The sequence below is a fragment of the Nipponia nippon genome, unplaced genomic scaffold (genome assembly GCF_047370975.1).
Source record: "Nipponia nippon isolate SJK-2023a ecotype South Korea unplaced genomic scaffold, ASM4737097v1 scaffold_6, whole genome shotgun sequence".
In the NCBI taxonomy this organism is placed as follows: domain Eukaryota; kingdom Metazoa; phylum Chordata; class Aves; order Pelecaniformes; family Threskiornithidae; genus Nipponia; species Nipponia nippon.
Window position 1 is genome coordinate 19,390,969 of NW_028262380.1, and position 25,970 is coordinate 19,416,938.

The 25,970-nt window shown below is 38.3% G+C and overlaps 1 protein-coding gene across 5 annotated transcripts in view; it reads right to left on the reverse strand.

The window, feature by feature from the left end:
* KCNIP4 (potassium voltage-gated channel interacting protein 4) overlaps positions 1-25,970 on the reverse strand; it is a 466,803-nt gene that overhangs the window by 341,147 nt on the left and 99,686 nt on the right. Inside the window, exon 1 of one of the 5 annotated variants that reach the window (XM_087737008.1) lies at positions 10,272-10,479. The exons of the other annotated variants lie outside the window; for them this stretch is intronic. Within the exon in view, the coding sequence (XP_087593134.1) occupies positions 10,272-10,359 (88 nt within the window). The 5' untranslated portion in view covers positions 10,360-10,479. Of the gene's footprint in view, positions 1-10,271; positions 10,480-25,970 lie in introns of those variants that run through there. 5 annotated transcript variants of the gene reach the window in all.

The following is a 25,970-nucleotide window of genomic DNA, read 5'->3' on the forward strand; positions in this document are numbered from 1 at the left end:
ATATAAACCCTTTTCTGATGAGGGGAAATTTTATAATTTGTGAGTGATTAGCAGTGGCTTATTATCATACATTTTCTAATTAATTACATTACTTAAAATCTGAGTGATCTACAAAATCGCTGGAAGTTCACAGTAGATCTGCAGCTGCAGTGTGAGAGGTATATAGCTAGGATTGATTTTTTTGGGGGTGAACAAAAGAAATATTTATCATCTGCTCCAGCTTGAAGCAGAATATAGCATAAGTGCACTAAGTTACAGCATTCTCAGCATTTCCCAAGACTACATCTTGGTCTTTTGTCGCAGAGTACTGTCTATAGTACAGTCTACTTCTAAACAAAAAGCCTATAGAAAGGGTCCTATTTCTTTAGGATAACATAAAAAAAGTTGTTTTCAAAAGCCAGGTACTCAACCATGTGATAAACCAAAAATCCTAGCAACACTATAAGAAGACTCAGGCAAAATTCAACTAATATATTTGCCAAGAAAACTTAAAAAAGAAAAAAAAATAAGTTTGGGGTTTGTTTTGTTTTGGGTTTTTTTGTTTGTTTTGTGTTTTTTTTTTTTTTTTTAAGGTATTTTTCTCTCAGTGTCTGATATTTTACGTTTAGGCATCTCAGTCAACTAGTAGTATGAAACCTACTCAAAAACCAACTTTGTAATGTTTCTGCATCTACCACATCCTTCCACAAAAGGGATTTCTCTCTGAGGTAGACTAAGACGAAGACTGCACCAGCAGAAGTTATCAATGCTAATCAGAAAATCAAGAAAGCATAAAGTACAATGCAGAACTTCAAAGGAAATCTTAATTGGTTTCTTTGAAATTAATTACACTTCTTTCCCTAAGCAGGACATGACAAAGATTTCACCCTTGCACATTACAACTTGTGCAACTATATATAGAGAGAGAACATTGCGCCTCTGTGTATGAAAAACATCTGAGACCCCAGAGGTTCAAATTACTTCACAGGCAACAGACAGAGATGCAGACCTGAAATCTGGAATTCTTCTCCATTAAAAAAAAAAAAAAAAGGGGCGGGGAAAAAGACTAATCAGGTTGATGAATAATACTGATTTGGTATCAGAAGAAGAAATATTTCAGCAAGACAAACCAAAAAAATAAAACAACCCAAACCATTTGGAAACATATGAAATCCATATTTTCCCACAAACGTTGACATTTTAGTTTTTTCATTACATCTTCAAGCTACAAGCTCCTTTTTAAATAATTGTATTGTAGACCCTATTTGCATAAAAAGAGGATCATACTTTTCATCTGCTCTCTTTGTCTCTTGTTGTTTAGGATTATTTTGATATTTTGGATTATTGTTTTCTTTTAAGTTATTCTACTTCTCATTTTATTTTACATGTATTTTCAATAGAAGTTAATGGGACATTAACTGCACTCAAAAGTGGTAATTCATCAACCTGCTTGTTAAGATTCCCTATTAACGCCATAATAACAAAGCAGTCCTGAATAAAGCGTTCAAATCATTGTTGTTCTTCTATTTATAGACTTTGTCCAACAGTCACCTGTAACCATTACTTCATCTCTGGCTGGAGATGAGCATCATTGTTAGATGTTTAATGATGAGCAAAGTCCTTTTGTTATAGTTTGGCTCTATATTTCAGAATGTCATCCTATGAAATCAAAGTAGAGAACTGAAGAAGATGGTAGAAATTCTACGGTTACATCAGAACTGAAGAGGAAAACTTTAAAATGTCATCAGGGAGATGGTGCTGAGGACTCAGAATAAAATTTCTTTACTCTGCTTTCTTCATTACACGCTGTAGGGTAATTAACCAGCAAAAATTTTGTATGGATTTATGCAGAGTAAACAGTGCTGTAAATTCTCTTCTCTCAAGAGTCTACTCTGTACTATTTCTTAAAAAAACAAACAAACAAACCAACAACAACAAACAACCTCTCTTTGTGCTACAAGAAAATATTTGAGAAATGAAATTTCATTACAGCAGACATACATCAGTGCATCACCATCTGACAACTGTTTCATTACGAGATCAGTGAAAAGAAATGCAGAAGTGTTTTTAGGGGGTTCATATAATAGTCTCGCAAGAGAGATATTCCTCTTTTTAAATAGGACAAACCAAAAGCTTTTCTCTCTTTTACCCTATACAAAACAGTTTGAAGTGCCAGGAAAAAAAAAAAAAAACACATAGAAAACTCCACTGCTGTCTTTCTATCCACTGCTGCTTTTTAAAAGAATTTATAAATACATTGAGATAACAAAGCCAGGGCTATTCGGTTGGTAGTATACTCCTGACTGCTAACATCATTCTTTACCAAAAGAGTTCTGACGTTGTATGGTGTGCCCTAAACGCATAGCAATGTGTTCCTGCAGGGAACAGCGCAGTGACTGCTCTGTTGCAAGAGCAAGGCAAGAGCACAATTAAAATGCCTGCTTGACAGGCCTCATTTTCCCACTTAATCAAATTCACCCTAGAGCAAAGAGAGCTTTGCAGTCACAGCACTAAAATCACCTCATGAAATCACACAAGAATGGAGAAGCATGTTGTCTTCTTGCTTAGGAAGGAGCTCATGACAGGTCAGCATGGGCCAGTATGGGAAGACATTTGGAAAGGGCTGAAAGAGCAAGCAGTGAGACCCATGGCTGCAGCTCTCGGTGCTCTGGCAAAAAGCAGGATGTCCCAAGCCAGCACAGCAATGGGGTCCTCAGTCACTGGGTCTGTACCCATGCTTTCATTACAAGGTTTGGAAAAGAAAGGGAACCAAGCAGAGGTCCAAGTGTAAAAGTGAAATGTACTAAGGGTTGAATTACCTTAATTGCTCCCTGTGATAAGTATGGCATTTTACTTGTGATTTTAAAGTTAAAAAAAACCAAACACCTCTTCAAAGATATCTAACAAGCAAATGATCCTTAAATGCATATAAACCCTGTACTAGGCAAGGGCAGATGTAACACCCAGATACAAACTGCCAAAAGTTGATCTTCTAACATTTCATACTAGTTTCTCAACATCTGTTGATTTGCCATATTCTTTGCTTGGGAGATGCAGATTTAAGAGTACTGACAGAAGGCTTGCTTTTCTTAGCTGACTTCAGGAGCATCTTAGAGTTGGTACATGGACATCCATGGAACAGTTCTGGGAAACATTAAGTTCACTTGCCTGGGACTCAGGGGCCATCATCTAACCAATAGTTTCTGGTGCTTCTGTTTTTTCAGAATCCACTGCTAGTACCTCAGAAGGCAAAGATTTACCAAAAAGGCAGAAACTATTGAAAACATAAAAAGCTTCCATTTTTTAATTGCCTAATTGTATTGCCTCTCTGTGGATTAACAGATCGGGCATCTATCACCATTTGTAGGCCTATGTTTCAATCAAAATGCTTCAACACATGCTCCACAGCTTTGTTGAGAGAGATCCAGTTGCACAACTTGCTTTAAAGAACATTTTGCTTATGTAAAGGGTGGTGGCTTATTTCCACCTTCTTTACTTTGTTCAGCTGGATACAGTGCAGCAATGTAGTTCTTGCACTTCTGTTTCTTTTGTAAGGGCAGCTGGGAATTATTTATTCTCTTTCATGCTTTCTCATGAATAGCTGCAGTTCTTACATAATTTCCTTTAATGTTCACTTTCAGAAAATACAAAAATATTCCTGTGACTCAGAGGTAGCCTTAACAAGTAAGTGTAGTTTCTCATTCCTTTATTTTGCCATGTATTAAGCTAATAAATCTAAGTGAAGCAAAAATCATCATAGGTCTTTCAGAGGGTTACATCAATACAATTAAACATGAAATCAAAACTGAAGCAGAATTTAACAACTTGGGTTTGTGATTTTTTTCCTTTTCTATTAAACCTTTATCCCATCACAAAATCCATTAACCAAATATTTCACATATTCCCATTTCTATTTTCCAAGCTTGTTTTTAATTCAGTTGTCAGTCTTGCACATTTTACCTGAAGAAGTTTTCAGAGGCCAAAGCCCTGGTGATGAAAAATGTCCTCTTGCTAGAAATCCTATCTAAGGGGAAAGACGCAAGGAAGTTTCATTTGATAATTCTTTTCAGTTAATCATATCACTTTCAGTAAAAACTGTGCCAGGAAGCACAGGAAAAAAAAAAAAAAGCCTTTCTTTAGAACCACAATTCCTAAAGCCTCTAAAGGAAATAGATTTGGGGCTAGATGCTAAAGGGCCATGTGGATCTGTTTTTCCATGTTATTACCACACCAAGGATCTTAGCAAAAGCACAGCTCTATTTGCTGAAGACATGTAGCACCTCTCACTTTCAAGCTCAGAAATTCAAAAGACTAGAACTAGAGAACTGGAGCTTTTAAATTCCTCAGCCAACCTAACTGCCAGACATCGCTGGCCCAAAAGGTGTTTGATCAAGCCATTAATCAGTGTCTGAACTGCCCCGCCAGCCTCCAGCACAGCACGGTGAAGCAGTGCAGCAGCCATGTACCTGCGTTTGCCTGGCTGGGACCTGGAGCAGGGCAGGGTTCGACAAACGAGCAGCTCAGAGGACCTTAGCAGCAAATTGTGTCAGAAACAGGCAGATGCTTGGGAACTGTAACTGCTGCAGCCCTCTGATTTTTTTATCCTCCACTGCTTGTCTGCCGAAATCTCTAAGCTCCTCTGAACTAACTTACTTAAGCAGCACGTATAAGAATACGCAGCATGTACGGAGACTACCTGCTCTGCAGTTTAAAATGCTGTTACATGAATATTGCCAACTATAAAAGAAATATGTAAAAGTTTTTGGGTTTTTTTTTTTTTGTTTTTTTGTTTTTACAAATTCATAAGACTATTCTGTCTTCCACTTACAAAGCTGGAAGCAAAATGCTCTATGGATATTCACCTTAAATAATCACTTAACATTAATTCCAGATCTTTGGCTTTGGCTTCACTGAATAGTTTTTGTGACTTATCACAAACAAAAATTAACCACCCAAAACAACATGGAGGAAGACACACTACTAGAAAATAGAAGTAGTAAAATTGATGTTAATAATTCAGGAATATTTCCCTTATTGTTACTCAACTCCAAGGTCTGAAAAGACCATCTGAGAGACAGAGTGACAGTTGCTTCCTACACCTATTTAAACCATCCAGATTTTCAGCGTCACTCATTCATAAAGCTATGCAGGAAAAGTGACTACACAGAGAAAGGTACACTAAATTCATTTCAGGATCAGTTTTATTAAAGGAGAAACTTTTTCTTTTGCATTGTAAGTACAATACTTTTTCATCTCAAGTAATTCTTCCTAAGACTGGAAAAAGGATTTAATCAATTGTTGAAATAATTTTATTTGCCATATTTAAGATGATTGTGCACAGACAAAATATGAAATGGTTTTAAGTTTTGTGCTTTAAATCTGAGGAGAAAGAGGAAAAATGCAGTATAATTACACATAAGAATTAAGAGCTAATTAGTATCAATATTCTCTTTCTTATAAGCTCTTAAGTGTAAAGAAAAAAGTTATTCTGCAATATTCACCTACTATCACTAACTAGGCATTACATTCCTGTAAAATATTTGAATTAAACTCTAGGTTTTTAAGCATCCATTTTTAAACTTTCCACAGCTTAACTGAAAAAGTTGATAATGGGACAACCCTGACACATTCCTGTTAAGGCTGAGAGTTTTACATTCACAGCCCAAAAGTCAGATCCCATCTTCTGCTGACTTCTGTAGAAAGCATCACTCCAAGAGTAAAAAATCCCAGTATATCACCCTGATTTTAAAAAAATCATTCCATCAATGCATCCACAACATGCACATCTAAAATTCAGGACTTGAGCTAAAACTTATTATAACCATTGTGGAATCCACACCACACAGTGGAACCTAGAATGAAATTTAAAAATCGCCTCATAAATTTTTTATTGTAGAACAAATGGGGTAGGAAAGGGAACCAGGCAGGAAACTTGTCTAGTGGGACATTCAATATTTCCCTCTCTTCCTGAACTGGGTCATGAAATGAGGCACCTCCTCAGGGTGTTTCAGTCTATTCGTGACAGAGAGCCAACACAAAACCTTTGGGGTCTCCATGTGGTTGGGACCTATTCTTACAGGCTCTCTGCTGAAGATGAACATCAAGAAGTGATGTGACAATAATACTTGCTCTTGGGACAGTTACAGATCTCTCTGAGCAATTTCACAAAGCAGAGTTTAAACCTTAGGTCTACTCACTCCCAGATAGATTCCCTAATTATCAGAAAAGAGTTAGGCTCCCTGCTACCACCTCTATCTGGTCCTGTGATGTTTACATGCCTTGCTGTATGGTAGATTAAGAAATGGAGAGGGCTCTTACCTATACAAACGGATTTTGGAAGTGTGGACATTCTCCCTGGACATGGAGGAGATGTCTCAATCCTCTTCAGGCTAAGCAGTCAGCAACACAGATCTTCTCCTTCCCTGGCAGGCAGTCTAACTGACAGCTGTTTATATACATTGCATTTCCAAAGTTCAGGAGGGGGACATCTAATAAATCTATGTGCCAATAAAGTGAGCAGCCTTACAAAGCATTCGTAATAAACTGCTGTCTCAAACAGACTTGGACTTTAGGCATTGGTAGGCAGATGATCTGCAACAGGCACAGGAGTACTGTTGTGGGCCCCTGGATGCCTGTGCTAGTGTCTCCCACACCTTCAGGGGAAAGAGGTCTATGCTCAGATGATGTCTTCCTCTCAGCAGTCAGCTAGAAAAGTATTTCTATGCACAAACGGGCAAAATGAAAGACTAAAGACTACCTTCTGGTAATCTGGTTTCTCAAAGAAAGTGCCATCAAAAAATACATCCCACATTCACATAGATTTTTTTTTTAACTAAGAAAAATCTCAAGCCTGTGATCAGTGTTATTTTACACCAAAGGCATCAACCTATAGATGAAAAAAATAAAAATCAATCCATAGCTTTGTGTAAATAAGCCTAGAAGAGTGAGATTACTTCAGTTTAAGAGAAAGAGTACAGTTTCCACAGCCAGAGATGTTCTCTTCCTTCTTCCTTTGTAAACCACATGCTAACTGGGAATTTGAATTTGTCCAGGAAAACCTAGCCTCCCTTATGGCAGGCGTTTAATATGAACATGCCTGAAAAGGACACACTTGTGAAAATTTACCACTGAAGTCAATGACAGTTTTGTTTCTATCATCTCTTTAATCCCCATACTCTATCACCTGTGACAATCAAGAAAAACTTCCTAGCCGTTGCCTTGAAATCATGTTTTCTCCATTTCAAAACAATTTACAATCTATTTCTTGATCTCTCAATGATTTATCTCATCGTTTATAATATACAAATTCATGTTGCATTTGAAAACCAAAACATCCCCAATTGTGGCACTACGTTCTTTATGACAATGTTTCAAAGACTGGGCACTTTCAACACACCTCAAGAGGCAGCAGACTATAGAGTAAGAACCTGTATGACATTTAAGAAACTGTCTTCAAGTATTTGAGGGAGTCTGTTTCAGGTGTGGAAACACATCGACCTAATATATAGCAAAAATTATGGAAAATAAAAAAACCTTTGTTTAAGAGACTATTTCTTTTCATTACATTTTCCTGTCAATCAATCATAGTAACATGCTGTAAAAAAAAAAAATTGGAAGAGATCTGGATGTATTCAGGCAGAGATTGCCACTTAAAACCCATTGTAAGGATTTATGCAGCATTCACCTTCAAGCAAGGGGGTTGTTTTATTAATATTGGTTACAGCTGAGTTGAATATTAAGCACAAGTCCATGTTTATGTACTATCACAGACAGCTATACGAGGTAAAAATTATCTTGAATATTGAGATTCACCACAGAACAGGTCCATAGTGCTGTAAATGGTGAGGAAATGTGAGCAGTAAAACCAGTAAGTCAACAGTGACTTCTTAGCTGGGCCTACAGCCAGTAAACCCAGTCTCCCTCCTGGCTCACTTTCTCTTGTTTTCTCATCACTGTAACGACACCAACTGCAGCAGAGCTTGTACCAATCTATATTGATGTAGATTAAGTATATATTCAACATGCCTACCCATACAGAAAGGAGGAATGGATTAGATTCAGTGCATGTGCTTTCAACAATGTGTAGTTCCAACTTAATATTAAGTATAATTTAAACATTAAAGAACACTTGAAAGAGAAACCAGGGGCCAAATTGTATCAACAAGGAAGTTAAATTATATTCACCATTGTGCTCCCTAGTAAACATCTAATGTACATTTTGAAAAGAATTGGTCACCTGAGTGAGAAAATTGCCTGCATGTAAAAAGCTAAATAAGCACACATTTTTGTTCCTGGTAGCTATCCTACATTTTTTGAGTACTCAAGATAGAAACAGCAATATCTTTAATATACAAATTAAAATATAACTTTCTAACACTTACAACCAGGCTTCCTCATTCATCTTCATTAATTATCAACTAATTATCAACATAATGAATTATGCATTAGATTTTGCAGGGGAACAGTAACTGGTGTTCCAACAGTTGAGGTTAGGGTGTAGACTGGGCTATGCAAGGATCTAACAGTGGAGCTCTACCTCTCTTCACAGTTCAATTATTATCACGTTATATTGATCTTATTTGTTACATCATTCGAACATGACAAGGTCTATTAACTTAATAATAGTAGTAAGATACTGTTGCCTGTAGTAAAAACAAACTGAAAATTTTCTAGGTAGTGTCTCAGTTCTTAAGAGAGGGGGTTTTTTGCTTGCTTGTTTCCTTTAGGGAAACATGTTTCATACCACTCTACTTGGCTTTCCAGTAATCTAGCATTGAAAATCTCCTTCTTAATTATAAAGGAAAGAACTTCTTTTAGTAGTAACATAAGAATCAGTATCCACAACAATTCTTGAAAATGGTTTTGGATTGTGAGCTTAGAAAGCTCGCAATACAAATGACCGTCTGAAAAATAACATAGTGTGCATCGCTTGATAGGAAAGGAAAAGCTTGGATGACTTTGTGAAAAAGGAGTATTGGGGTTCATTTCTAACATAGCTTTCTCCTTGCGTTGTATATTACTTAATTTCCATAGCAACCCACAGGAGCAAGAAGGCAACATTTCAGAAAAATCTGAATTGATACAATTCACAAAAGAGAAACCATGTTAGACTAGGAACAGTACAGAAAAAGTCAGGGAAATTCTATGTTACCAGACACTCAGTTACTAAAAACCTCTATCAGATTTCCACAAGTTACAAGCATCCTATAAAGTACTGGTTGCCAATGTTTATGCCATGATCTTTATAGCATTATAATCCCCAAAATGATAAATTACATGCGTCAATACTTTATTACCAAAGAGTCAACTTGCTTTCAAATCTTTCCATCAGTGCCTAAACAGAAAAAAAACAACCAACCAACCAACCAAACCACAGAACAAACAAAAACAAGCCATCAGCAGAAACTTTCAAAATACTTGTAGTAAAATGAATGGCTTCTAACTCTCAATAATCACGTTAGCATAATTGGTTATTATCTGCTGATGCTGGACTTCCACCTCTGCTTGATGATTTTTCCAAGGAAAAAAAAAAATATTTGAAGTCTAGAAAGAAGCGCAATTATATTTTATCAATACAAAATGACATCAAGTAAGCTATCATATTTGTCAGCTGATGGGAATATCCATAGAAAGTGCTGAATTGTGAGAAAAGTATATTTCCAAAGTGCTAAGAAGAAAACTGTTTGTTCAGTCCAGCATAGAAGCGTTATCTGGTACTGTACAATTTGTCCAAGGTTACAGGAAAAAAATTACCTAAATAAAGTTGGCAGCCATTTAGGTTTCAAATACTTTAAGAGCAAAAAGCACAAGAATTATTTAAAGTTTGCAGCAAGATACTATAACATCATTTTGACAGTTTGCAGTTGATTTACATCTTAAGCAAAAACAAGCCTCTGAGAAAAAGAATGTAGTCTGCTTGTCAAAGCGAATCAGTTCATGAAACAGTGAAAATAAAAAGCATGACATTTATCCTTTCTGGCCATCGTGTGATTACCCTGCATTACCTTTAATGTACACAGGTGGACAGATGAAAGCACATACACTCACATTCCGATTTGGATTCAGGTGTGTAAATGCTCAGAGAATGTTACACCGTCTAAACACTGTAAGAAAAGACTATATATTCTGGTTTTTTATGCTCAGCCACAAAATAGTTCACAGATTTCTTTTTTATTATTATTTACAAGATGAAAGGAACTATAACATAAAACAATGCCATCACTATATTAACCTTAGGCAATTTTCTTGTTATCATGCTGCACAGCTCGACTACAAAGAAAAACAGTCATTACCTGCGTGAAGAGAACCTGTGATTAGCCTGAGAAGGTACTGGGCAAATTTCAATATTTCACGCTTACACCGCTTCCTACAGCCACTCATCTTAAGCAATAAGGTATTCCTCTGAGAAGCGCCAGAAGACTTTGCCAATAAAGAGAACAGTTTCTGCCAGCAAACTTCTGGGGCAGTTCACAGCCTCACAACTCCTCGCCTCCTCGCAGCCACGCCAACTCCCTCCGGTTTACCTCTGCTGTCTGCAAAAGGAACCCCCGCGGCAGCGCGGCCGCTGCCACAGCACGGCGCAGCCCCCGCCGCCCCCGCGGCCGCCGGACCCGCCGGCAGGCGCTGCCCGCGGCCGGGTGGCTCCGCGGGCGGCTCCGCGGGCGCGGCGGCTCCGCGGGCGGCGCAGCCCGGCGGGCGGGGCCGGGCCGCCTGCCCGCCCCGCGCAGGCACAGGCCGAGAGACACCGCACGCTCGGGCTGCGGGTCTGTCCTCCTCCGTGAATCAGCACGCAAGCGGGCGGGGAGCCAGCGAGAGCACGGCACGCTTCGAGTTCCATTTTGCTGAGGGGAGGGAAAAAACCCCATCCAACAGCACAACCCTGTCTTGTTAGAAAGCACCCCAGCGCCAGGTATTGCATCGCGCTGCTCAAGGTCAGAGTAGAGGACTGCCTTGCCTGCGGCTCACCTGCAGGAATGAAATCAAGCGGTGAGCTGGAGGGATTCCGCACCGCGTTAACTTTGCCTGTCGGCTGCAGGACCTGTAACCTGCTGAAGGTCATGGAAATCCCAGGCCGCTGCATAACTGTACAGAAGGAATACAGTAACAGGACCCCAAGTGGTAGCTCTGTAGCAGGAGCTCGCCCTGCTCTCCAGCTCACTGACCTGGGACAGGTGGGAAGTTGGCTCTGACACAGTTAACATTTTGTGGTTAGGATCTCTCCAAGAAAGTCTCTTTAGGAAGCTACATGCATTCCTTACCATTCACTTTAAATTCATTATTTTCCATCTTGCATGTGAAGTGTTTCCTATTAAGAAAAATGATCTGCTGAAGTCTTTATCCATGACCAAAGAACCCAAAGAATGTTTTCCATTTCCCCTGGAGTGCTTCCCTGTACTACGTAAACACAGAGAACAACTCTATTGCATTAGATGGTGATGCAATGCCTAATACAGTTAAAAGAAGACAAAGAACCCATTAAGGAAAAGCTTAACAGAAGAAAATCACTGTCTGATCTAATTTTAATGACAGCATTGACCATAAAACATTTTGGTGAATGCCTTTAAAAAATTATAATAAACGCAAATGCACATCTTCAACCTATTCTTTATATTACGCCCTGAGCAGAGATAAATACGTTATAGACACAATACATCAAAGCATTATCAAAGTTGCAGTTAGATGACATAGTTTCTGTGTCTGCTGTCTAAAACACAAGCATGCTGTCTTATGCTTCCAGTGAGGCTACACAGTAAATGGAAAGAACCAAAATTAAATAGCTCCCAGAAGCCCCCAGTTTAGCCTAGCAAAAGGTTTAGCCTGAGAAGGAACTGGGCAAATTTCAATATTTCGTGTTTACACCACTCCCTACAGCCACTCATCTTAAGCAGTAACTATTTTCTGTGACTTTTCAGAAAAACTTTGCCAAGAAGAGTTTGACGAAAAAAAACCTACAACAAAATAATCAAATTCTGAGGCATTAGAGATTACAGTGTGCCTTACAAGTTTCTAAACTCCGCTGGTCTCTGAAAAGGAAATTCCTTAAATAGCTGGTAGATGCAAAGAGATATTGAAAACAGAAGCATGTGTATCTTCTTTAGAAGAGAAGAGGCCAACGCAAATGGTTCTCAGCTAGAGTCCTTGACCTTCTTAATCCTTTGGCATTTTTAATTGCTTTACACAAATTTCACTAGCAGCGTTACTTCAAAATGAAGAACTGAAATATTGATTTTCTAAAGCCTTACATAAGCATGTATCACCAACACCATGTTTTGTTGGTGTTTTTCTCTCCCCTAAAACAAAGCTGCATCAGTTCTGACGCTTCTTTCTAAACCTTTCACATTTCAACCCAGCAAAAACAGTAATTGCTACCTAAGGAGGAGTTCATGAAAGGTTTCTGACCAGTTTCACTGAGAGGCTTTTAACAAACAGTGCAGTTTTCAGATAGAAGTGGATCCAAATCTAGCTCCCAATATTTCTCTGCTCAGCAGAAAAGGCTGACTAATCTTTGGACTAAAGTTGCTTACCCCAAATCAAAAGAGCAAGTCAGGAAAAAGTGGACAGGAAAATTAGAATGGAAAACTGTAATAAAACCACCATTGTTTTGTTGACAAATATAGTGAAACAATATGAAGGACAGTTGGAGAATATCAACCTCTCTATATTGGTAATATCCTTTTTTTTTTTTTTTAATTGATGTGACACACACTAAAGTATTCAGTCAGAAACAATCTCTTTGCACTGCAGTATATAAATACTTTTTATACCTATAAGCTATGTCCACCCCTAGATTATGTTCATAATCTATAGGCCTGAACTAAAACCTATTAAAAAAAAAAAAGAAAGAAAGAAAATTCCTACTAATGTCAGATGGATCTGGATCAATTCCTATAAGTTCCAACTTTGGAATCAGGTACTTGGAAATCAGGGTTTAAAAGCCACTATTTAAGTACAATGGACAAGGAATAAAACACACACACAAAACAAAAGGGTTTTTCAGACATTAGGAAAAGTAAATGGAAAGAAAAAGTAAACACTGTTTGTAAACTCCTGGATTTTCAAATTGTTTTACCCAGTCCAGCTGACAGGCTTCCAGAATAATATAAAACACACGTTATTTGGTTTTGAAGTACTTGGAAGGCATGAAATGACTGGGGAGGAAACACACAAACAAATCGTAGTTCAGAGCTGGTCAGTATTAGCAGGTACATAATGAGTATTTCTTTTCTTATTCCTGTGTAGGAATAGTATTTCACTATAAAACAATCAAAACCAAAGCAGAAATCAATTAACAGCAATATGAAAACATATTTTAAAATAAGGAAGAAAATTGATTTTTAGATTGCATAGGTTGCTGGGACAATCTAGTCTAATCTTCCTTCAAAAAAATGTTAACCCCAAACGCACAGCCTGTCTCAGGACAGAACATTGCGATGGCCTGGCATAAAATGATAAATAATGCTGAATTAGCTAGCATTATAGTTTCTTTATGAGAGAGAAAGAGTTACTAAATGCAGATTATATTCAATAACAAAATAAAGCAAAACCATCTCTTAAAATACTCAAGAAAAAAATTAAATTTGGTTGTCATCATATTAAGTAACAATGGCAAAGACCTAGCTTGCAAAAAGCACAGTATAATGGTTTAACGAGAAAAGAAGCCATCACAAATATTTGATGAGAAGAAGAAACCCGTGCAATAAGGATGACAGTACACGCCAGATATAAGTTCGCTAGTCTGGTAACAAAAAAGCAACAGCGCAAGTTGAAGTGACACATACAGAGCACAAGCTGATCAGCTTCTTGGAGGTGATTTGCCTTGTATACCTCTTTCATTTGCACATGTTATTTAAACATTCTTCCAACTTCACAGAGCAAAATCTCCTCCTGAACTAGACTCTGCTATTGACTAAGAGCAAATTGAAATCTTATAACAATAACAAAATCAACTCAATTAGATGCTTCAACCTCATCAGAAAGGGTGACTGCAGGAAGTCAACCAGAAGCACTGAAAACCCAGGTACACAGTTTCCTCTCTGTTGACTCCAGAGGCTTGTGACGCCTTTTGTTCTTGATGCGAATGCCAAATTCCACAACTGAACATTTTTATCAGAGGATTTCTAACCTCCTTATTTCAAAAGAACAGAGAGAATATTTACAACCTAAGCACGTGGCAAGAAATAACAGATGGGTAGAAACAAACAGATGGGTGAACACAAGGTAACAGCGAGATGTTTACAATCAGCATAATAAACAGCTGCCACAAGTAGATGACCATCATCCGATCTCCTTTCAGTTGCTCCTTGTCAGTCATAAAAGTAAAAGTCGTCCTAAATCACAATCCCCAATGTATTTATTTTGATAGCTCTTCTCTGGACTTTTACTTCTCAACTCTACAGTATCGTGTACCAAGGTGTCCAAAGTTGGCCACCATTATTCTAAAGTGGATGCAGCAGGATTAGAGTCCTTCATCACAGAAGTCACTGGAAACTGCAGAACTAATTCCAAATTACTCACCATGTCTATGAAAATATCAGCCACCACTTTTAACCACAGCCAGTGAATAGCAACAAAAATTCTCCTACACCTCATTTGCCCAAATTTAGTCTTGGCTATTAACAAAAACCAGAGATGGTTATATGCTAGAATGTGAGCTGGGGAAGCAGAGATGCAGATATATGTTCCCTTCCTAACTGATTAGTAGTAACGTGCTAGCTAAATTTACTTAGTTTAAAATCGTTATTGCTCACTGCTGTCTGTCCTGAATGTTACAGTGACAATAAGGAACACAAAACTATTTCTGCTTCATCCACTCCATATTATATGTCCCATGTGGACATAATCTTGTTCCGTCTTGTATGGTAATAGTAACTTCCACAGAGCCCAGGACAGATAGCAAGGGGACTGCTAAGATCCCTGGTTATGAAGACAGGTTTATTTATTTAAAAAAAAAATTTTTTAAACCCTTCATAGCACAATTAAAAAGTTTTTAGTAGCCCAACTGTTACTTATCCGAACTGCATGCAATGTTTCTTAATGTAGAACACAAAATAATAAGAAATCTTTATCCTGACCTGTGCCACTGAAAATTAATATAGTTTTCCTGCTTTTGTCTATAGTTTTAACTTCTCCTGAAAGCTTGCTAAGAATAATATCCTCAAAAATCACACAGCTCTATTGCTGTGCTTAAAATAGGACTACAGAGAAATGACTGCTACCTCATGCTGTTTGCATAATATCAACAAATTACACATGTGCTCCATTCTAATACCTGCATAAAATAAATTACTTTCATCGCTGTTATAGTTCTAGACTTTATAGGTTCAAACTTAATTTTCTGTTACTGTTATGGAGCTTAATAAAACATGGTGGCTTAGCCCACCAGAACTTAAAACCCTTGACCAGTGTAACAAAAACACTTAAAACATTTGTCTCTATTATTTCTAACTTCCCTGTAACTAGCTGCTCTGTCAGAATGCCTGTTTTACCTACTCAGTGTCCTTGAAGCTTACCCCAAGGATTCATTTTCACACAACACTCTAAGATGATACTGCAGACAGTCAACTAGGAGCTACGGCTGCCTCAACCTCCCACACGGTCCTCACTTGCCTAATTAAATATTCATCACTCTAGAATGTTGCAGTGTCAAGCACGAGCAACTTCTCAGGCTGACCTTCCACAGCCAGCCTGCAGTTTGTGCTGGTGAATAAACAAGACTGGGACCTACCTGCTGAAACATAAAATGACATAATGCAGATTTCATGTTGCACATTAAGTTCTGTGCATGTACTGTAAAATTGTCACTCCAGAAGCTAGAGTACTATCTTTTAACATTCAATATAAATTGAATATCTGTATGCAAAGCTAACTATAAAACCTGCATGGGCAGTGCTATTAATAGTCTTTCTGCAGAACACTAATATATTTTCTTCCGTATTATACGGATCCTGCTTTGTATGTATGATCATATCTTCCAACTTAAAAAACAAACCAATGCTGAGTATTCTCAAATAAATCAAAAAAGATTGAGGCATACTACTATCAACAAGTATGCGAGATTTTTTTTTTTTTGTGGCTTTGGACTCCTACCTTAGTTTCACATACCCCATTTATAAGAAATTTACATTTTGCCTCCAAGACAAAAATCATTTATTAATTCCAAATCTCTCTCCTCTGTGGAAAGAATATCTGGAGTTATAACAACTCACTTTAGTTGTACTAGATTCTGTACATATTTACATCTGTATTTAATGGAAGTGAAAGCTGAACTGAAAAAAAAAAAAAAGGAATCAACCTCCCTGCTACAGAAACCATAGCCTTAATAGTCTATAGGTTCCATAGATCTTTTGAAATTTGATGTAACTAAAACATATCCATATCATGTCCATACAGAAGAAGAATATTGAAAAGCTTGCATTTTGACCCCAACAGCTACATTAACCTGTTAAAGAAGAAAAATATATCAGAAATTGGGTGCAAACATCTTTTATTTATGCATACGAGGTATGCAGCATTCTTAAGACAATGGAATAGTCATGCACTAAATCAGCTATGAGAATTCTGTAAGCATAATAAATGCGTATGTAGAGCTTGGGCCAGCAAGTAAAAATATCCAGGAAAAGTATGCTTTTGCTACATGTATATGTAGCAACACATAGGTGTGTATATATTTATATAAAATACACATATAGATTAAAAAAGTTTGATTTCATAGCTTCAATAATTTATTCAATCATCTGTGAGAATGTTTTTGCCCCTAGGATTTCCCATAAATGGTCAAAACCTACATTTCATGTTCTCAGCCAAAGGCTTCCCTACAGTTTTCAGGGATTTTCTTTCCCCTGGCATTTTTTGCTAGTCCAAAACGATTGTGGATGCCGGAGAGATTGCAGATGTGGCTTGATGCCCTGATTAAACTAAAAATTAAGATTTAAAGGTGCAAATCTTTAAATCTTCACATCCTTAATCTGGCATGAATTGCAATGCGTTTGGGCGAATATGCTGCAATTATTACATCAGAGAGGAAAAAGAGAGAAGACAGATGCTACAGCCCAAACAGTTCTTCAAAGCCTACATCTTGGTTGAACTAATTTTGAAACAGCTGTCCTTCATGCAAAATTTGATTCCGCTAATTATTTCATGTGAAGTACCAGTGTTGAAAGCAAGTTAAATTACCACACTGCTAGGCCTTTTCCCTCGTAGCAGGGTCCTGCAGATATCGAGAAGAAAAACAGTCTGTCAGCATTCCTGTGGGATCCTTCAGTAAAGCCCTTTAGGGAACATGAGCAGTTACTTGCCTACTCCAGATTTTCCAGAACTGTTGTGATTTTAATACTGGCCCATAGATCTTCCTCCCACATAATACAGGTGATTAGCTGTCCTAAAGTATGCAAAAATCATTTTAAACAGACTTAGAATTGATCTGATCGTATCTATGGTCTGATAAACCTAAGCTGAACCTTGCTTATGGCTAATAAGAAAGGTTTATATATGCTCAAAACTCTATCAATCTAAACAACTTTTCTACTCTGCACACTTATTTTCATTACAGGTAAATTAAAAACACATTCCAAAAATTATTTTATGATCACCTCCAGTCAATTGGAAATTCATCTAGGTTTCATGCTACGAATAAAGCCTGAAGAAGCTACGCACTGTGTGCTTCAGATAGGAAATGGTCATCAAGGGTACAAATGAGAGAGTAGAATACCCATTTAGCATTGCTTGCCCTGTAAAGGAAACATCTGAGTCTGCATTACAGTCTTGAAGTTGCATATTACATACAGTTGGTAGATTTTGATGGCCTTATACAATATCTGTGCAGTATCGTCGTTTGTCTTCCTACCTCCTACCACACATTCTTTTGTGACCATATATACCACCCACTTCTCCAAGGATGGTGTGCTGGTTTTGGCTGTGACAGAGTTAATTTTCTTCATAGTAGCTAGTATGGGGCTGTGTTTTGGATTTGTGCTGGAAACAGGGTTGATAACACAGAGATGTTTTCGTTACTGCTGAGCAGTGCTCACACACAGTCAGGCTGGCTGGGGGGGCTGCTGCTCAGGGACTGGCTGGGCATTGGTTGGTTGGTGGTGAGCAATTGTTTTCATTTGCATCAGTTGTCATTCTTGGGTTTTATTTCTCTCTTTCTTATTTTCCTTTTCATTACAATTTATTATTATTATTATTTCATTTCAGTTATTAAACTGTTCTTGCCTCAACCCACAAGTTTACTCACTTTTACCCTTCCAGTTCTCTTCTCCACCCCATCCTGCTGGGGCAGGGGAGTGAGCAAGTATCTGCGTGGTGCTTAGTTGCCGGCTGGGGTTAAACCGTGACATATGGCCACAACTACTTGCAACTTCAGGCAAGTCTCCCTCATCTGTCCTTCTGATGCTACTTTAAATCAGTCCCCAAGGACCAAAAGATGGAAGGAGGTAGAATCAAAGTAAATCTTGGAGATTAAAAGCAGGGGAATGGAGCAACCAGGGAATTCAATCTCACATGTGACCCACAGGCATTAGTGAAAGATAGAATTTTTGGTTCCCAGCTGGGAGCACTTAATGGCAGGGCAAGTACTTGGAACCATGTGCTTGAGACCTCAGGAAACTGTAGAAGTTGAGTATGAAATCACTGCAGTCTCTTAGTGACAACAGAGTCTAAAAGATCTCATAAATAAAGGCCTTAAGCATAAATCCAAATCATTTTCCAACTCTATAGCCTGAGGAAGTAAAGTAGTTTTTATTATGAACTCAGCTATTATAAAGTTACGAGTCAGTGATAATGATAATAACCTGTATATGGTCTAGGCAAGCAAAGGAAAATTTTATTAGTTGGCTGTAAATAAATTTCCAACTCTGAAGCCTAGAACAGGAAGTTAATTGCAAGGCTGGTAACAAGCATTTCTCCCATCTCTATAGATCAGTACAAAGAACAATAATTTTTATATAATGGACACACATGTATTATACAATCAGCGCTGATGCTCAGGAACATAAAGATAAGGGAAATACCACTACTTGTTTCTCTCATTGTGAGGAGAAGAAATACTGCTAGAAGAACTCCTAACTACTAGAAGAACAACGGTAAACTTTTAAGGTATTATACAGTATGGGGTGAATATGAACATTACTTCTATTTAAGCCCTGCACAAATTTCTTAGTTCATACCAGCTGCTCTGTGTGCCTGGATATAGAACTTCAGTCACCAAGTAGAAATCATGTTTTATATTACATGAATTATGATTTCAAACTTTTCCCCATCAGAATAGGGCAGCTACCTCTACTGCAGAAACTTTATTTAAAAAATGGAAGAGATAACTCTAATAGAATTTTTTTTGACTGAAGAGCTTATCTTATGTCCAAGGAACTAGATTGGGGGGAAAAAAAAAAAACCAACCTACAATTTCCAATACACAGGTAACTTGTCAGGTATAAGCATCTTAATTGCAAAGATGCCCTTACCAGTTTTGGTCAATAAAGAATTTATGGCATGTCACACAGTTTTTATTCTCGTCTCTTGATTAAACTAGGTAATTCCACTCTCAACTTCAAGTTGCTTTTGATTCAGTAATGAGTTTTTATCCTACACTATTTTATATTATCATTAGCCAGACTTCCTCATATAATGTCGTCAGAGATAATTCAGGTTGGTCACATTTTAATAGGTTACTGCTTTTGTTTTCCACTCAGTGAAACAGAAAAAATAGAAGATGGAGATAAATGGGTAATAGATGTTTTAAGCAGTTGATTTTCTCTGAAGGTAAAACATTTATCTGAAATCGCCCATAGGATTTCCTCACCTTTTTAATATTATTGTTTATAAATAATATATTGTTTTGGCTTCCCCAGGAACATTCTATCTTTCGAGACACAAACCAAGGAGGGGGGAGGAAACCACACCAAAAACCACAAGAGTGGTTTATGTGGTACTCTGCCTTGAATATGATTTATAAAAGTAGAATAGTACCAATAGGAGGACACCTTATTTCAAAACATCCTAGGGAAGGCACAGGGAAGATTACAATACTATCTAGGTAGGGATGATACACAAATGAAACTACTCCTGAAGGTCTTTAGTCATGAATCTGTTGCACTATGAGATCTCATGTCAACATGAACTGTTAATACTATTGCAATTGGAATAACAACTTTTTTGTATTCTGTTTATACTGTTAATATTTTAAATAATCTAAAAATAAACTCTTGGCTCTGTAAACATATGGATCAAGTACAGATATATGGCATGTTCCCTCTCTTGTCCATAGCAAGATTTCATGCATAACACCTTGTCTTACCATGAGAATGTTTGCAGTTTGCTTTCCTTCCAGTGGCTTTTTACAGAAAAGGTGTCCTCATGGTCTAACCACTTTTATTGTTTAGGGGAGTCCCAATTTCTGAACTTGCTCACCAGTATAAAAACAATTTCCCAGAATTGCACCCTCTCTGAACTTGCAGTTCACATTGGTCACCAGAGCACACATACAGACAACAAAGACTGCAAGAACTAAACCAATTTTTACTTTAAATCATGCAAGACATTCCTACATTTGAAGTAGTTAAGATATCTGAATGGGGGAAACACACAGTTTCTACATCACTCTCTAGTTCTCTAAGGTAAATTTTTGGGCTGGGCCCCTCCTCTGCCTCATCCTGAACCTTCTGTCCTGGTTTCTCTCCCAGAACCATTCCCCACTCCTTGCAACACACAGCTAGTTTACTTCTGTTGACATGTCTAGGCTTCACTTACTTCTCCAAAGAGGAGTTAAAAAAGAAAGCATCTTTATCTGATCCTTTACTAGATAATCTATTGCATAGTTATTACTATCTGATATTTAAGCTAAAAAATCTGGTTTGCCAAAAGGAATTGCTTTTCCTTATCCAGCAGTGCTTTATTTAAAAAGAAAAAGTGATCAAATTTTAATGATCCTCTTTCGTTAGCTTAAACCAAGTGCAAAAATTCCTCCTGTCACTTCCCTTGGGTTTGAAGGGTATCAGAATGTTGTCCATTTTAAATGGGCAAAGCTTTTGGTGGTGAAAATTCAGACCTTTTACTTTTTTAAAAGGGATAACAAAAGTTGTAACAAAAATGCTACAGAAAACAAAAGTATAAGCAATCAAATAATTAAGGTCAAGACATTTTTCCAACAAAAAAGTTAAGGATCCTTTGGAAAGCAACACTGAAGGGTCAGTGTTTTCCTAGAGATTTTATTTTGTTCCATATGTGAAAAACTTGCTCTAATCTGCAATTAAGGCTGGGGAGGAAGGTCAAAGCCTAACCATGATTATTAGTTTTTGTAAACATATGCAGAATCTGGGAACTCTAATTCACAATAAACACTTCTGAACTCCAGGATTGCATGAATAATCCACATTGCATAAAATGTGATTTTTAAAGTGGCTGAGACTATGTGTCTGAGGCTGGTTAAAAAACCACACCTTGAAATAGTTTGCCTAGAAATATATGTATGCTGTGTCAGCTATCAGAAAGTGTACATCAGGATAATGCTTTAAAAATTCAATAAAACTACAGCTGATGTCCTTTGCATAAAAAAGAACATCTTTTGGCTGAATCTCAGAGACAAAACAAAAGTTGCCCTATAAAATTTTTGCTTTCCAAAAATTCTATGGCAAGACAAATTTTTATTGTCACTCTTGCAATTTGAAAGGCCCATCAAGTCTGTAAAACTAAAATGCATATTTCTTAATGCATGGAATAGCTGGATTTTCCTTCCATTCTGGGGTTTAAACAGCTTGCCATCTTTCAAAATTATAATAACCTTAAAAAGATGCAATATGAGTTCTGCTCTTACTGGTTCTTTGAGAATTGGTTTCCTCTATCACTTTGAAGAAGAGACCATAAGTTACCTCCTGCTTTTTTTTTTTTTTTGATAACTCAATGGGCAAGTTCAATGGTAGAATGATAGGCAAAAGGTAATTATAAAAAATTAGTTTTAGTCTATCTGTAGAGCTGCGTATTAAAGTGAGTTATGGAATAAAAAACACTTCACAAGCTTTTTAGTTTGTTTTGTTTTTTTCCCATTTGTTCCCCCCCCACCCCCCTTGCCTGTAGGAGTACATGCAGTAATATTAGAGTGGAAGGGACATCCTACTAACCAGGAAACATGATTTGTTACGTTTCTAAATTTGAGGGCAAAGTGGCAGGATTACACTGAGCGCAGAAGTGCCAACCAGAAAAGCATGGCTGGAACAACCACTTAACAGAGCTTCAGAAATGTCCGGTTTCTCTGGTAAAGGTTCTCATTGCCATCACAATTCAATTCTACTACTGGTTGCAAATTATTAGTCTTTATTGTGTTATTTGTCATTAAAAACAGCATCAGCTCAATCTGAGCTTCTGGAATTCTGAAGCCCTGTTTGTTTGCTGTTGATCTTGACTCACAACCATAAACCACTGCTTGCATGGCCACTGGCTCCAAGGCATAGAACTGAAATGCTTGTCAGCGTCTCATGCAGAAGCTTGTGGGGAAACAAAACACCCAACCAACCAAAAAAACCCCAAAAACAAAAAACCACCCACCCCACCCTCCCCCCCCAAAAAAAAAAATCAATCACCTTCTGCTCATGCTGTAACTACAGAGAAGGGTCCAATCTTTAAACATATTACACCAAGAACATAGTTATTATTGAGATTATTTTCCTCCAAAATCCCAACAGTGATTAGACCATCAGCCCCATAACAATTTTAAATACAAGCAGAGACTGAAGCATTGAGTTGTGGAGATAGAAATCCTGGCATTTGAGTCCAGGAAAGTTAAATTAGAAACACAGGACTGGAAAGAACTTTTTGGGATATCCACTCCTGATTGTGCTAAAGATGACTTGGACATCTTCAGCCAAAGCATTTGGTGTACCTTGTTCCAGAACAATTTGCTATTACTACCATACAGTTGAGTCTCGCTCTTTGCTCCTGAATTTAGGTGGAGCACTCCCTACCCCTCTCCTAACCCTTCTCATCACTACCTCCGAGTTCAGCCCCAGACCTGTAGGGAAAGGGAGACAGGAGGAGACCATTCTCTTCTGCACTTCTCCCCATTCAGGTTTTGACTGAAAGTCTGTGGCCCCAAGTTAAAGCACCTAGATCTACAGCAAACAAACAAACAAACAAAAGAGTACTTTATCCATGATACGGACCTGTATTTTGCTATATGAGACAATCGCATCAGCTTTTCTCCCTCCTCCCACCCTTTTCAAGAGGGTTTCTATGAAGAAGAATTGCACATTAAAGAGCATAAAGGGCTCTAAGAAAGGAGGTAGTGTTTCTCATTATATGACAGTACAGTCGCAAGCTACTGGAGCAGAGTATCATAACATGAGTGACCCCAGAATTACTTCCCAAGTGTGTTATGCCATCTTCAAAACAAAAGAATTGAGTTTCAGGGCAAACATCACTTATTGAAATTGCATAAAATAGATATGTAAAAATTACTGTGATTTTTTAATTTTCTTTCCAGTGCCAAAGCGGGGGAGGGGGACACACACATGCGGAACAACCAACAAAAAACTCAGCAATTGTTACAAGACTGTGACCAATACAGAAACGAATTTTAAGTCTTGGGAGACAGCCATGGAGACACAGAAGTTCTCACTTCACCTATACTAGTTGTAGCATTTAAAAATTGGGTACAATGGAGAGTAAGAAGTCCATGAAACAAGACAAGACAGAGAGGATTGCTTTGAAAGGATCTGCTTCATCTTATATCTTATTGTGCTTTACCTTATTCAGTCTAGCCTGCAGAGGAGGAAAGACAGTTATGCTGTTCAAAGCATTCCTACTTTAGTTTCATTTTTCTAAACTGAAATAAAAAAAAAAGTTATTTAAACATATGGTAGTCTAGCAAATCTTACATGTATTTCCAAAACTGAGGAGAACCTGAAAACTAAGCAAGAACGCTGACGTGTAAACCTTGTGAAATTACATTCCAGCCTGTGATGAACACAAGGAGGAAACGAAGGAGTAGGCAGAAGATGACAAGCGAAGACATGTTGGACACAGAACTCCCAAGCCAAGTCTCTGAACACAATGGTACAAGAAACAGCTGATGTAAAGAGAAGAGATAAATATTCATGCAACAATCAGTTTAACATTGCAGGTCCAAGACTTTTCTTCCTGAGCATTTTGAATTAGAATCCCATTTCAGATTTCATATAAATTGTGAAATATGACAGATTCATTTAAATTAGCTCAATTAGATCATCCTGTTCCCTCAGGATCCTATTCCTACTGAGAACAACAGATGCCTTCAATATTCAGCCTTGTTCTTTCATGTTTGTGTCTCTCATAGTGCAAATATTCCCATATTTTAGGGGAAGTATATAAAGCCAAAAAATGAAATTATGTCTCAAGAGACATTCTGAGTATTAAACTATGCAGTTAATTCCAAGTTAAAGTGAAACATTTAACAGTTGAAAGGAAAAAAAAAAAAAAAAAAGGCAAAAGCTCAACTGGAATTGGAACTGGCCAGAGATGTCAAAAATAACAAGAAAGCATTTTTCCGGTATGTAAGTTGCAAGCAGAAACAGAAGGAAAACATAGGCCCACTGCTAAACAGTAGAGGTGAATCAGTCACCAACAATGCTGAAAAGGCAGAGGTTCTCGACACCTTCTTCACCTCTGTCTTTACCAACACTGTTGGATCCCAGGCGCTGGGAACAAAAATCCAGGAGGATCCAAACATAGACCCACCATCAGTGAAGAAGGAGTTAGTATGTGAATTATTACAGGAGCTTGACCCCTACAAATCGATGGGCCCTGACGCCATCCACTGGAGGGTGTTGAGAGAGCTGGCTGATGTCATTGCGGGGCCGCTCTCTATAATCTTCAAGAAGTCGTGGAGATCGGGGGATGTCCCAGAGGACTGGAGGAAGGCGAACGTTACCCCTATCTACAAGAAGGGCTCAAGGGAGGATCTGGGTAATTATAGGCCTATCAGTCTTACTTCAGTCCCCGGGAAAGTCATGGAACAGATCTTCCTGGGGGCCATCATGAGTCAAATGAAGCACGTGATTGGGAAAAGCCAACACGGCTTCACAAAAGGCAGATCATACCTGACAAATTTGGTGGCCTTCTATAATAAAGTGACCTGCTCGGTTGACATGGGGTGAGCGGTCAACGTTGTCTACTTGGACTTCTCCAAGGCCTTCGATACAGTACCTCATGGCCTCCTTCTGAAGAAACTGATGCGTTATGGCCTGGACAAGTGGTCTGTGCAGTGGGTGAGGAATTGGCTGATGGGCCACACCCAAAGGGTGGTGGTAAATGGCTCTTCTTCAAACTGGCAGCCTGTCACAAGTGGGGTCCCCCAGGGATCGATATTGGGCCCAACGCTTATTCAATATCTTCATAAACAGTTTGGATAACGGGATCAAATGTAGCCTGGTAAAGTTCACAGATGACACCAAATTGAGTGGGGAAGTAGACACTCTGGAAGGGAGAGCCACCCTGCAGGAAGATCTGGATAGGCTGCAAGAGTGGGCTAACAAGAACCTTATGAAGTTTAACAAGGACAAGTGTAAGGTCTTGCACCTAGGAAAACAAAATCCAGGAGCGCAGCTCAGACTGGGATCCACCTGGCTAGAGAGCAGCTCCGTGGAAAGGGACCTGGGGCTCCTGGTAGACAGGAAGCTCAACATGAGTGAACAGTGTGCTGCTGCTGGGTTGCATCAAAAAGGGCATCACCAGCAGAGACAAAGAAGTCATTATCCCACTCTACTCAGCGGTTGTCAGGCCACACCTGGAACACTGTGTACAGTTCTGGTCCCTGCTGTACAAAAAAGATGTGGACAGGCTGGAGGGGGTCCAGAGAAGGGCCACCAAAATGATCAAGGGTCTGGGAAGCCTGCCATATGAGGATAGGCTGAGAGAGCTGGGTTTGTTCAGCCTTAAGAAGAGGAAGCTTAGAGGTGATCTCATCACCATATACCAGTACTTAAAGGGGAGCTACAAAGAAGATGTAGACTCCCTTTTTACAAGGA